General features: G+C 50.2%; 1 protein-coding gene across 6 annotated transcripts in view; it reads left to right on the forward strand.

Annotated features, from left to right (window-relative positions):
• Positions 1–13,707, forward strand: part of TBX5 (T-box transcription factor 5) — a 62,282-nt gene that overhangs the window by 28,019 nt on the left and 20,556 nt on the right. For 5 of the 6 annotated variants that reach the window (XM_085238798.1, XM_085238796.1, XM_085238797.1 and 2 more), the window contains exons 2-6: positions 1,046–1,221; positions 2,442–2,536; positions 5,034–5,153; positions 5,715–5,862; positions 7,765–7,917. In XM_085238798.1, coding sequence (XP_085094924.1) covers positions 1,075–1,221; positions 2,442–2,536; positions 5,034–5,153; positions 5,715–5,862; positions 7,765–7,917 — 663 coding nt within the window. In that variant the 5' untranslated portion in view covers positions 1,046–1,074. Of the gene's footprint in view, positions 1–874; positions 895–1,045; positions 1,222–2,441; positions 2,537–5,033; positions 5,154–5,714; positions 5,863–7,764; positions 7,918–13,707 lie in introns of those variants that run through there. The other variant, XM_085238795.1, reaches the window with a different exon arrangement.

Below are 13,707 nucleotides of genomic sequence, written 5' to 3' on the forward strand. Positions count from 1 at the left end.
CGAACTCCTCAAAACAAACGGAAAAAAAAAAAAAAAAAACTAACAGATAATTGAATTGCTTTTATCTCTCTCTCTCTCTTTTTTTTTTTTTTTTTTTTTTTTTTTCTGTTTGGAACTTTTACCATTCCTGATAGAGCCCTCAAAGCTCCATCAAAACACCGCCTTTAAAACTCGCTCGTGTTGCTCGCATCAGATGTAAGCGGCGGATTTCTCAGGCTCTGTCGGTGCAGTTTTCCTCCCGTTAGGGTTCAGCTCACTGCATGCCCAGTCCATGCGCACGTTACTTTGCACTGTATCGGATTGATTCGCACTTTTTAGATGTTTTTTAGTCGTCTCGTCCGTCCAATCCGACTTGATTTGCAACTATTCGGGACAGTGTTTCGAGTTTGGGGGTTTGGAGGATGGATAAAAGACTCGTTTCATTTTATTTTGGCGGAAAGGTCGCGCTTCGCAGGGGTGCATGAAGTTGAATTTTCTTTGAAATTGCGGTTATATAAACGGCGACACGTGGCGGTGGCATTTGCTTGCTAGAAAGCGGCTCCTACCTCTCGGGGAGGACGGGGGGATCTTCCAGCCTCCCCGGCCGCAGAGAGCCCGATATCGGCCCGGGGGATGGAGGGGCCCAGCCCCCCCCGGGACACCCCACCTCGCGGCCACGCGTGTGCTGAGCGGTTCTGTCCCGCGGCAAGGTGCCCCGTGCGCGCTGCCGGGCGGACTGCGGGAAGGTGGCTGTTTACCTTGTCCAAAAGATACATTTAATAATACCGCCTCCCCTCTCCTCATCCCCCACCCCCAAATCCTATCATCCCTTGCGGGCTGCGATAATAAATAAAAGTCTTTATTTCTCCCCCTCCAAAAGTTAAAGGGCCTCGTCCTCTCCCCGGGCTGCTGGAAGTGAGTTGTGAGCAGCGCTGCTTCGCCCTTCCGCCCTGCCCAGCGCCGGGCTCAGCGCATGTGTATCGTTAGATGTATATATATTTGATTGAGCGTCAGCCTTGACTTATGTGCCTCTTATCTCTGCTCTCTCCCCGATGTGTGCCTGCAGTGGGGGATTTGGCGAAGGAAGCTCGTAACATGGCGGACACCGAGGAAGGCTTCGGGCTCCCGAGCACGCCGGCCGACTCGGAGGCCAAGGAGCTGCAGGCTGAGGCCAAGCAGGACCCCCAGCTGGGGACAACCAGCAAGGCCCCCACCTCTCCGCAGGCAGCCTTCACCCAGCAGGTAAGGATCCGGCCGTAGCTCCCCTTCTCTTTTGTCCCTCTCTCTCCTTTTTTTTTGCCATTTTTATGCGTTTTTCCCCCGATCCCAGCTGTAGTTCTGTTCCTGAGATGGGCAGGAATGAGTCATTTTAGGCCTCACGGGAAGGAAAGCTCCCACCTGATGGTCAGGGCAGTGGGCTCTTTCCTGCTTTGCTGTTCTTTGCAGTGTGTTTGAGTGCTGGGGGGGCATGCAGGGAAAAATCACAGTGAATGTCACAGGGAGGGACCCGTTTGTGCAAGGACAGGCACACACAGTCCGTGCTTGACTGTACAAATGCACATGCAGATGTACACTCAGACAGCTGTGTACTTGCTATGTGCCTGCGTGGATTGGTTTAAGACATGTATGAACATACATACATACAAAAAACGTACATGTGAACACACTGTGCCTGTGCACCCGGCTACACACAGCTCTGCCCGCACCCACACACCCCAGGGCACGCTGTGGGTGTCACGCGTGGGCAGCCCGCAGCCACTTGGGGGTTGGGCACACCCGGGGTCCCCCCGCACATCCCCACCAACCCTCACCCTATGGACCCCCCCGAGTCGCGGTTACACACGTGGGCTCACCGGCGGGCCCCAGCAAACTGCACTCCCCACGCTGCAGAGGAAGGCAGGGCCGGGCCAAGGAGCCGGACTGCGGCAGCGCTCAGAGCTGGCCCCGGAGCTCGGTGCCAGGGTGTAGGGCTTCACCGGGATCCTTAGGGGGCCGCAGGTAAATCCCTGGGAGGAGACCCCACGGCCGATGCCTGCTCGGTTTTCGGTTCCGTTATCGTTTGGGAGGTACGTGTCCTCGGTTTGGGGGTTCTGCTGGGCTATGGCCATGTTTTGGGTCTCCCTCCCGCCCCGCTCCGAGCAATGCCTCCGGACCGGGCTAACAAGACGAGCACCGAGGGGCGCGGGGATTGCAGCCATTGGGCCCCAGCCTGCAAAAGAGGGTGTAAATCACTCAACAGAAGGATGTGAATCTCCTCCGGCCGCCTCCCGACCGCAGCACGGGGGAATTTCTCCCAGCCGGCCCCGGCCGTCCCTCCCCGCTCCCGCAGCACCGGGGCCCGCAGGATCCTGCGCTGCCCGGGGAACGTTCCCCGAGCTCCGGCCCCACCGCCTGGCTGCTTCCCTCCCTGGTTTTGCCTCCTCGGGGCTCGGTGCTCACGGCTCTGCCTTTCTCCTTTACAGGGCATGGAGGGGATCAAAGTGTTTTTGCACGAGCGGGAGCTGTGGCTGAAATTTCACGAGGTGGGGACGGAGATGATCATAACAAAGGCTGGAAGGTAAGAAGCAGCCCCAGTGCAGCGGGGGGAGGCGGCCGCACGCCCTTTGTGTCCCTGGGGCCGAATCCTCCTTCTCCGTGGGTGTTTGCAGGGAGAATTTTGCACAAATACGCACCCTGAGCTTCTCCACGCGTGTTCCTGTGCGTGGGGAGTGCGTGCCCACGGCGGAATGGAGGTGACCGGCCTCAGCCCCGCTGCTGCCCCGGGTCTCCGTGACACCCCTGCGAGGATGGATTGAGAAGAAATTGTTTCTTCTGGCTCCTTTCTTAACCAGAACAGTTGGATCGTTAATCCCAATTTCAGGCCTTTGGAAGCTTTCCAGGCAAGCGCCGAATTGCAGCCACTTGGCCAAAAGCTGACCTTGTTTAGAGCCGTTCGCTGGGCGATCTCGTTAATATTACCATTATTTTTAACTAAAGGAGCAGTTTGTCCTTCCGCGATTTTGGAACGCCTTCCTTTTTTTTTTTTTTTTTTTTTTTTTTCCCAGAGCCTTCTAATTTCTTACGCGCTCATTGAGGCCAATATATGTGGAACACCCACACCATCCCATTTAAAAGTATATGTGGTCTTAAGCTACTGTTTATATACCGATAGCGTAACGGTTTAGATGCATAAATAGATGTGCCCGCAAATAAATAGCATGCGTGTCTAACGGCGTCCAGATACACATTTCTATATGTGTGTGCTCGCCTGCGTGGGTGTGTAGAAAAATATACAGCCTCGCAAATCCAACTTTATTGGGACTGTGCGTAATGGATTCCATGGCCGGCTTAGTAAACCCGATCCACAGATATTTGTATGTGTACGCGGATGTATTGGAGTGCGTTTGAGGTTATTTAGCTTTATCCTCAATACCAGCGTCTTTGAGGGCTGTTCAAGGGAAATCCAGCGGAACGATCACCTGCGAGGTCGGGGCTCTTTTCGCTACGGTTTGAAACGAACTGCCGTACCTGGCGCTGCCCGAGGTCGGTCTGAAAAGGGAAACTCTCCCGGAAAAAAAGAATGGCAGCGTTAGAAGGCGAGGGCACAATAAGCAACGCCAAGTCAGACTTTCATTTTGCTCTGTCATCTGGTATTTGTTGTGGTCTTCCAAAATTTGCCTGGAGAGGGAGGGTAAAAAAAAATAGAGCTGGCTGCGAGTGGGTCTGTCTCACGGCTCGCCTTGCTCTGCTGCTGGAAAGGGCGACCTGTGCGGGAAATGCGCGGCTGCGGAGCTGCTGGCAGCGCTGTCCTTCCGCCCCCAGGCACTGCGGGGACACGGGCTGCGCGCTGCCTCCGCTTGGGGACACGGGAACTTAGCGAAGAAAAGCAGATTTTTTTTTTTTCCCCTCTCAGAAAGCAGCGCAAGGAGGGAGACGGACAAAAACCATCTTGCGGAGATTTCAAACAAATAGCGTAACGCACAGAAACGTCGGCTGGAGAGCTATAAAATCGACATTTATAGAGCGGGGTGTTTAGGGGAGAGCGCAAGCAGCACCGGAGCAGGCACAGAATAGTTCTTCTTCATAGAATTCCTTATGCTCATTGCTGGAGAAGTCCGGGGTCGCGCCGTTGCCGATCAGGTGTTTGCGGTGGACGCGCAGATCCGTGTTCGGGTGGAATTTGGTTTCTTCTCCCCCCACAAGCCCCCTCAGTCACCGGCTTCCCCCCCTTCATCTCTTACCACGTGAATTTACACACCGGCCCAGATGCCCTATCGCACAGATAAGAACCCGAGCCCCGGAGAAGTGCGCAGTATTTTTAGAGGTGTGGGGCTTTTTGTTTATGCGTGTTTTAAGTCAAGGGCTACGTTTTCATCTACTTTATTTTTAAATATTTGGAAAGCTCAAACTAAAATAACATCAGTGTTTTAAGTCCCTGCCCTGCAGTAATGGAAACTATTTCGAAAAGCCGCTGTCCTCAGTGTGTATCCGCGTGCTTCCAAGTATTTGTCAGGTGTGTTTGCTGATGTCTCTGTATGCACGTCGTCTGTGCTACACCTGAGCGCGTGTGTTCCTTCAGCATCTGAGAGCGGAGCGGTTGATAGACACGGGAGCTTTGAAGAAATGTGCATATTTAAAACGCGTACTTTTGCAGAAATATATATATATTTTTTACTTTTTTTTTTTTTTTTTTTTTTTTTTTGGCATATTTCCCCTACTCTTCCAACAGTTTAAGCAAACAGGAAAGTAAGTTGCTTCCAAGGGATCTCGCGGCCAGATTTGTTTAATTTTTTTTTTTAATTTTTTTTTTCATCGAAGCATTGTTGAAAGAAATGATAATAAATTGAGGAGTAGGTGAAGAAACCAACCCGCTGGGATGGTAACTACGATTCCACCTCTTCAAGTCCCTGTCCTCCCCAGGCACCCCCTATCTCCCCCTCCCCCTCCGTCCAGGATGTGCCCCCGCCTGGCTGCAGGGCCCCTCCACTTCTGATAAACCGCACACAACGCACAGATTCACCTTGGGAAACTTTCCCTTCTTCGCTTTTATATTTATGCACTTCTTTCTTTTATAGGCGTATGTTTCCCAGTTACAAAGTGAAGGTCACTGGACTCAATCCAAAAACGAAGTACATACTGTTGATGGATATTGTACCAGCGGATGACCACAGATACAAATTTGCAGATAATAAATGGTACGCACGCGGGGGGGGATGGGAAGGGAGTGCTGGTTCATGTCGGGCTGCCCGATCCCGGGGCGGCATAGGGTGGGAGATGCTGCTGTTGGCTGCTGGGCTGTACCTGAGGGTCTCGGAACGCACCGCTGGAGAACAACACCAAAAAAAACCTCACAAACAAACAAAAGAGAGAGCCAAATCTGTTGCAATTAGAGAACAATGCCTGTAATCCTGCTTAACGGTGAGATCGCTGGCCATCCTGGTGCCAAGAGTTTAATGACCCTTCGGGCAGCAGCGTCTCCGGGCTGGGGAAATGCTGAAGGATGGATACGCGGTGTTTTCTTTGCTCCTTGTTTGGGTGTCCGTAATTAAGGAGGACGGATGGGGTTAAATGGGGAAACGGCCACCTCGACGGGAAAAGTGCCAAAGATCTCCATTAATTCTCCGCGCACTGTGTGCGTCCGTAAACGTCTTTTTTTTTTTTTTTTTTTTTTTTCCCGAAGACCGCCGGGCACCACGGTGCTGGGGGCAGGAGGGGGGACCCCACGGGTGGGAGCTCAGCGCCTCTGTCCCACGCAGGTCCGTGACCGGAAAGGCAGAGCCGGCCATGCCCGGCCGCCTCTACGTGCACCCCGACTCCCCCGCTACCGGAGCCCATTGGATGAGGCAGTTGGTTTCTTTCCAGAAGCTCAAGCTCACCAACAACCACCTCGACCCCTTCGGACATGTGAGTACCGTGCTGGGATACGGCCGGGAGACGCGGATTTGCGCTTCACAGGGCGATCGTGGGATGCCACGCACAATCGGGTCCCTACGAGTGGCATCGCATTGCCAAGAGCCACCGAACTTGTAGTCTAAATCCATTATCTGTGTGGGGTATTATCTTCTCCCCTGGTAAAACGGGATGAGCCCCAGTGATGACCTTCCCTCCCCCCCCCCCCAAAAAAAAAAAAAAAAGGATACGTAGCCTATTTTTTAAAGATTTATTTCACAGCATTGCGTGGGAATTGATTACAGACCGGAGTGCCTGGCTTCAATGACACCTTAGCTACCTGGTTTTAACCGAAAGGGAGTCTGAGAGCCTTAAAATCTGCTCGTAGCTTCCATGAATTTGGCTAACAGGTAAAAATCAATCAGGCATAGTTATTCAAGGAAATAGAACCTACAACCACGTAGACCCCTCGATCCAAAAAAAAAAAAAAAAAAAAAAAAAAAAAAAAAAAGAAAAGAAAAAGCGAAATCCTACCACCAACCATTGTTGGACCCAAGAGGCTGTGAAAGCTTGTGTGAATTCTGCAGCCAGAAGCAGCCCACCTTCGGAGGTCTCCAAAGACATGGATTTCTCTGAGCAAATGTATATATGCGTCTATGAATTATAAATATATATATCTATAAAAATATATATAATTACTTAAGCGAGTATATGAATCCAGATCCCACCATCCTTTTCCAAGAGCCCATTTTTCTCCAGTCTCATTTCAACACTTCGGTTTCACTTTTTTTCCCCAAGCTTTTTTTTTTCTTCTCCTTCTTCCTTCTGTTTTCACTTTTTAACGCCGAAAACTTCGTGTTCCTAAATCCTGTCCGGTGGGGGTGGGGAGTGGGAGGAAACCAGCCGAGCCCGCAGCGCACCTGAGCGCTGAGCATCACTGTCCGAGCCGCGCTTTCCCTCTCCAATTCAGGGTTGGTTGATTTATTTATTTATTATTTATTTATTTTCCTTTGGGACCCGAATTAAGATGCTTTGCAAGTGCTGCTGCTTTCCTTTATTATTATTATTTAATATAATTTTGTTTTGGAGGGGGACGATTTTGGGAGGGGGATCCGTTCGAGTTCCAGGGCCAGGCACCCCCCGCTGCGAGCAGGCGGCTCTGGGGAGAAGTCCCTGCACGCAGAGTCGGGCTGCTGGGTCAGTAGGGACTTCAGAGGCGGAGCTGCACCGGGAGCCTCTCAATTAGAGTCGCGGTAATGAAATTAAAAGCCATTAGATCGTTCACCGTTGATGTCTTCGGCTTTCCCGGATGTCAAAGCAATTTGCCTAAACCCCCGGGACGGGGGAGGCGGCGAGGCGGTCGGGGTCTGGCGTTGGGGCGCGCTGCGTCTCGCTGTCGCCAGGGTCCGGTCATTATCGGCGCGGATCCCCTCCTCCCCCACCGTCCCCTTCCCCGCCACTGTCCCCGGAGATTAACCCGGTACGGAGCAGGGGCCGCTTTTTATCTTGAGCGCAGCGCTTCCCTCCCCACCACCCTCCTGCCCCATCCTCTGCGGGTGGCACGGTGGGGGGGTGGACACACGAATCCTCTGCTTCTCGCTCCTTGCTTTGTTGGATTGCTGGGAAGATTGAGAAACTCTTGCTGGGGTGCTGCAAAAGGCAGAGAGTCCCCTCCAGCTGTGGGAAATGTGTTAGGGGCCCTGATGGGCTCCTTGGCTGTGGGGGAATGCTTCTCTGGAGAGGTGTTTCCTCCTCCATTCTTTCTGAGGAGTTCTGTTGTGGGAGAATCTTTTGGGGAAAGGACTGGAGGTCCCTCTCTGCCTCCTCTCTCCATCAGAAGGTTGCATGAGTTGGGAATGCGCTGAGTTGTGCCCCCTCCATTCCCATGGTCTGTCCTCTCTTTTTCCCCATGCCCAGATCATCCTGAATTCCATGCACAAATACCAGCCCCGGCTCCACATCGTGAAGGCAGATGAGAACAACGGCTTTGGCTCCAAGAACACAGCCTTCTGCACCCATGTCTTCCCAGAGACTGCTTTCATCGCTGTTACATCCTACCAAAACCACAAGGTGAGGGCTCGGCCGGGCCTTAGCACTGGCAAACTGTGTCTCCTCTTCCTCACTCCCTCCTGACACAATTCCTTTTGAGGTCCTCCCCACCCCACCATCATCTCTCTCACCTCCCCACGTGCCACAGTCCTGGTTCCCTTCTGTTCCCCACACCCCTCCTTATCCGTCTAGATTTGTTCTGTCCCCATTCCTTCTGTTATTCCTGGCAGTGCACACAAAGCATCCAAAGAAGGGGCTCAAGGCGCACCAAGGGGGAATGAGCTCAAACAGGATGGCTTGCTCAGAGTGGAGGCAACCAACCGAGGAAGTTGGTTTTATCTTCTTTCCCCACATTGGTCAAAGTCTGTAATCTGGTGCTGAAGAAGGGAGCTGGACGCTCCCTCTGTAGCTGGGGCTCTGATAACCCCAGCTGGCTGTGCTCTGTCCCTTTGTTTGGGGACGGCTCTGTCCCCACCAGCCAAGGGCAGTGAGACCCTGGCAGGAAGGGAGGCTCTGAGCCTGGAGTCGGCTTCTGCCCGAGCAGAACAAAGCAAAATATATGAGAATGTGTCAGTTTAGGCTTCCTTGGGGTGCCCCTGAGAGGGCTCCCCTAATAGCACTGAAAGCAGCGTTTTTGCTTGGACTTGCAGGCAGGTAGAATGTCTCATGCTCAACAGAGTGAAAGCATTCCGTTATTTTTTCAAATGGAGAAAGGTCAGATAAGACCTTAGTTGAATTCTGGATGCTTTCCTGGAGATGTAACGGGGAAGCTCCTAAATGTGTGTGAAATGGTCACGTTTCCTCCATCCATTGGTTGGGCAGGGAGCTGCAGAGAGGAGAAGCAGGCTGGAGAAGAAAGAGTGTTTCACCGTAACTAGGGAGAAAAGAAAATACTTCCCTGCCCTTTAAAATAGGAGCTGCTGGCACAGCCAGGACAAGCAGACTGAATCCAAGTTGAGCTCTCGCCAAATTATGCCTTAAATTATAACTCCGTCGTGGATGCTATAAAATCAAGTTTAACTTCTGCTTGATGGATTCGGAGAAAGAATATAATATTAATAGAACAGGGAGTTAATAAAACAGGACATACTGCTTGCTTTAAATGCATTTCCGTATGAGAAAGCAGGCCTGAATTTAATTGCTTTCCTTTGAAGAAAAATAGGACTGTTATGTAGGGGGGAAAAAAATTACCACGCAAATAAAACAAAGCAAAGCAAAAACATGTAAGTACAGTAGTTTGGGAAAACTGCCATATTAGGAGGAGCGGGGATATTTGATTGTAAATCAACAACATCTGGTTGATAAGGAATGACATCTGCGTATCCGTCTCTGTCAAAACATACACACTGACGAGCGCATGAATCTCTACAGACGCACACGCGCTCGCATCCCTGCAGACACATGCACATGCACACAGACACCACTACATATTTTACACACCCCCTACACATTTTACATCTCTCGCATCCCTCCCCCCCAGCACACACATTCCTCTCCTTGCTGCCTTGGGTCATTGGGGGAACGAGCAAAAGAATGGCTGTAGCCCCCAAGATAAAGCCCCAATTGAGAAAGATAGGGCCATAAAAATAAACCAGGGAATGATCTACCCTAAATGGCATCTCCCTCCGGGGAAGGGAATAAAATCTGCAGCTTGCCCCTGTGCCGAGGAGGCGCAGCACCAGGGTGCAGCTGGCACTGGCAGTGTGGAATAGTGACGTCCATCAAATGTAGGGCTGCTCTGTGAGCACTAGCTTCAGTTCTGCTGTCACAGCGGGGTGTTTTTGGGACGAAGTGTGTTTTTGGGTTGTGCTTCCTATTGCCATAAATGATTGCAGGCTGTGTCTGTGGAGCTCAGCAAGGAGGGTTGGTCTGTTCGTCCATCCTCGTGTGTCTCTGCCAGTGCACTACCTATTCTTACCAACTTATTGCGACCTCTCTCACTTCCATCCATCACCCGTAGAGCACCCTTCACACAGATCCTCCTGTCCATGCAATTACACACCATTATTATACAGCGATTCATTTTACACGCACAATTTCATGCACAGGTGCACATGTGTGCCAACACATGTGTGCTTTCAAAAACTATGTTATACTTGCATGATGTTGTAGTATGTAGTATTAACTGTATGACTCCTCCATAACCGCATTTGACTTGATGCTTATACAGCTTACAGAAATACCTGTCTGATTGCGGATCAGTCCATTCATTTCAAGAGCACAGCTGCAATCCCAATACAGGGCTTGTGCTTATTTCCCCTGATATTTTAGGCAGCCTGCAAAGATATTTAAGCCCACTGGGCTCCCCCTCTCCCCAGCTTGCTCCCCAAAAGGAGGGCTCAGCTACGAAGAACGTTTTTGTAAAGTTTTCAGTGGACTTGTCAGCAGCTGGGTCGGCCACCTCCCCCATCACTGCAGCCCTGAAAAAAGACCCCAGAAATATCGAGGTGTTAAAATAGGTCACATGCGCATTTCATTTCCTTGCCATTTACACAATGGATGCTTGCAATCAGGTTGATTCCCAAATATTAACTTCCCCTACAGTTAAGTACCATTTTGCTGTAGCTTAAATCATTGTGTTACTGGTTATTAGGTACTAGCTCTCTACTTAGGACCAGGAAATGAACCCTAATAGACAGAAATAATTAAGGTTCTGCCCTCTTGAGGGTTCTTTCAAAAGCAAGAATTCACAACAATTATTCTCATTAATTTTTACAACCTACTTTCCCTGTTAGCTGGACTTGGGCTTTATATTAGTTTTCCCTCCCTCAGGATATCCGGTTTTATGCCGATTTTTTCCCCCCAGGTTATTCATCATTCTCAGTAGCCCAAATTCCTTTCGGGTCACATCAGCACTAGCTGGGATGCTGCAGGCACCACAGTGATGTGGACAACCAGGGAAGGCTCTGTTCTTTTGAGGAGGGCAGCTCCTGGGTCTCAAGATGCTTTATTTCAGAGATTGGCTCTCCTGGTTGGATTGCAGGGAACTACATCCATCTCTTCAGGACGCTGGAGGCCATGGAGTGCCTCAGTGTAGGGGCTGGGCCCAGCCCTGTCCCCCAGCCTGTCCCTGCTCAGCCTGGGGTCCTTGGGCTTGTGCCTTCCCTCTCTGAGGGGACCCTGGGCACCACAGCTCTCCACTCTCACTCTCTCCCACTTCCTGACCCACCTCCTCCCCACCCAAGCACTGTGCAGGGTCTGTGTCTTCTTGTCTTCTGTTCTTGCCTCCCAGTTCGGCCAGCAGCCTCCTCAATGGGCCCCTCTGTCTCATACCAGTAGCTCTGACCAGTCACTGGCTCACAGTCCCTCCCATTTCCTTCACGGCCCTCTGGGTTCGGTATTCTCTCCCCCCTGCCAGCCTTTCTCTTGGGCTTTGAGTCCCCGTTCTCCATCCAGCTGCTCTGCCTGCCCCAGCTAGATGCACACCTTGTCTTCATCCAGTCCTTCCCTTCACACCACTCTGGTTTGGCTTCCTCCTCCACGCTGACTTGGTTCCCACCTGGGGTACGTGACAGCACAGAAGAAAAAGGCTCTGTGCTTTCAAGCCTGGAGCCCAGCCTCCTGGTTACTCCCAGCACCTGTGGGGATTTTCCAAAATGCCCAGCTTTGGGATGGCTTTGGCCTCCAGAGTGGTGGAGTTTCCCTTTGGCTATGGTGCTAAAAAAAAATGTAGGACTGGTTTGATTGATAGGAAAAGAACGTAAACAGAAAGGAGACCAGAACAAACTGCTGGTGTGGAACATCTCAGCCCTAAGAAAGTTTAGCAGTTAGAAATAATGGAGAGAAAACTTATCATACAGAGTAATAGTTTGACCCTGGCTGCTCGTGAATCTAGAGACACAAACCCGTGTAAATACAAGGCTGGGCAAGAATGAAAAATGCAAAGACGGTTCGTTTCTTCCACCTAACTAGATGCAAAGCTCAATTTTATTTGCTGGAGTGAGAGATGCCGTTGGAAATGTCTCAGCAGACGTGCTTTGTGGTCAGTTAGCCCAGAGAAAGGCGCAGAGGAGCGGTGCTGAGATTTCATTGGGAACTGTCGCTTCCCGTTAAAGTCAAGATGAACCCATAGGTCAGACAGGCACTGAGAAGTGCAGATTGGGAAGGCTGCACTGGGAAAGCGCTTGTCTCTGAGGGGTCTGCAGCAGCACCAGCAACCAGAGACCAGGACATAACTTTGCTTCAGTTTCTTCTAGTAACAAATCAATAAACAAAGCTCCATGTTTTTGTTGAATCTGTGCTATGTGATTTAGCCCCAAGTGTTCCATCTTAATGACCTTGTGGGACGTGACATTTATTTATTTATTTATTTTAAAATGATGTCACTGTCATTTGACTTTCTGACAGCTTTTTTGTCCCCACCCCCAACGAATTACAGTCAATTAAACAGAGTTTTGCTGTGGCAAAACCGATCCAGAAGAAGGCAATTTCCACCCATTTGTTTGCTTTTCCACTTCTGAATAGTTTTGAAGTCAGACAAAAAGCAGCCAAACAAAATACCCTCTAGAGGCTGTTTTCTAAAGCAGATGCCCACCAACTTGCTCTCTATTTTCTGATTTGTTGCACTTTTTTTTTCTTTTTTTTTCTTTTTTCTAAAAGTGGCTTAGACTCAAGGCTAGGGCTGATGCCCCTAAGTGTTATCCAGAGAAACCAGTTGGAAATCCATCTGAAGACTGCCCACTACTGAGCTCAGACCTAACTTAGAGTCTTCTGTAGCCCAGAACTCTTAGATCCCTCCAATGCAGCAGATGCTTTGTTTTAAGGTGTTTGCAGTTCCAGGTGATCTACTTGGGGCTTTCTGCTATCAACACATACATTCATCTCGTTGTTTCTAAGCATTCCCAGAGAGTTAGGAGGTTTCTCTACTAGTAAAGCAATGCTTTTGCAAGATGGAGGTCTTGTATGATATTTTCCCAATATTCTGTGGGGGACTGAAGGCTTGATTTGTCAAAAAGAGCAGTTAGCTGAGGTACTTAACTAAGGGGCTCTCATGTTGGCGTCTCCTTCTTCAGTGAGCAGACTGAATTTGGGCATTGCTGCCCACTCCAGAGCCCGCCTGCCCTCCAGTACTCCCCATCTCCTCCCTTGATTCCAGCAGGAACACTGGGAGCTGAGGTCCTCTGTGCAGGCACGTTGGTTAAAGAGCCTTTGGTTAGGTTGGGATGAATCCGCGCCTTTGTACGGTGGTGTGCTGGTGCCAATACTGTAAATCCTCACTCCATGAAGGACTTCTCTTATGCAAGCAAATATTGCCATTGGGTTCGGCAAGTGAGGACAACCCGTACATTTAGTGCATTTCAGAATACAGATTAAATGGAACCTTCCACAAGTTGAATAATGTCTATTATTCAGTACAGAAGTGCCACCACCTCAGTGGTGGAAACTGATAGGCAGTTACTTTGCAACATACACAGCTGTTTTCTAACAGTTTGGGGCTTTTAATTATAAAATATATCACTGGTTTACTGCTAGACAACAGCTCAAATGGCAGATTGGTCCAAATGGGTTGTTTGTTCAACCTTTGCTTTGAAATCTGAAATGCGTGACAAAAAAAAGCAGTGCCTGTTTATGTGGTGAATCCTGACTTAATGGGAGTGTCTGTGGGGATGTGCATATGTGGGTGATGGGGGCTGTTTGAGATTTGAGATCAAATTAGGCAAAAAAAGTCAAGTAAACAACTAGCTTTTGGAAAAAATATGCTATACGATGAGAAAAAACAAAATGAGCTGGTCGTGCAGACACCTGGCGGGGCTTGCTATTGACACTGGCTAGGCCAGATTTCTCTCTTTGAATTTTGGCAAAGAGATGGGT

The sequence above is a fragment of the Meleagris gallopavo genome, chromosome 17 (assembly GCF_905368555.1).
Source record: "Meleagris gallopavo chromosome 17, MGAL_WU_HG_1.1, whole genome shotgun sequence".
NCBI lineage: Eukaryota > Metazoa > Chordata > Aves > Galliformes > Phasianidae > Meleagris > Meleagris gallopavo.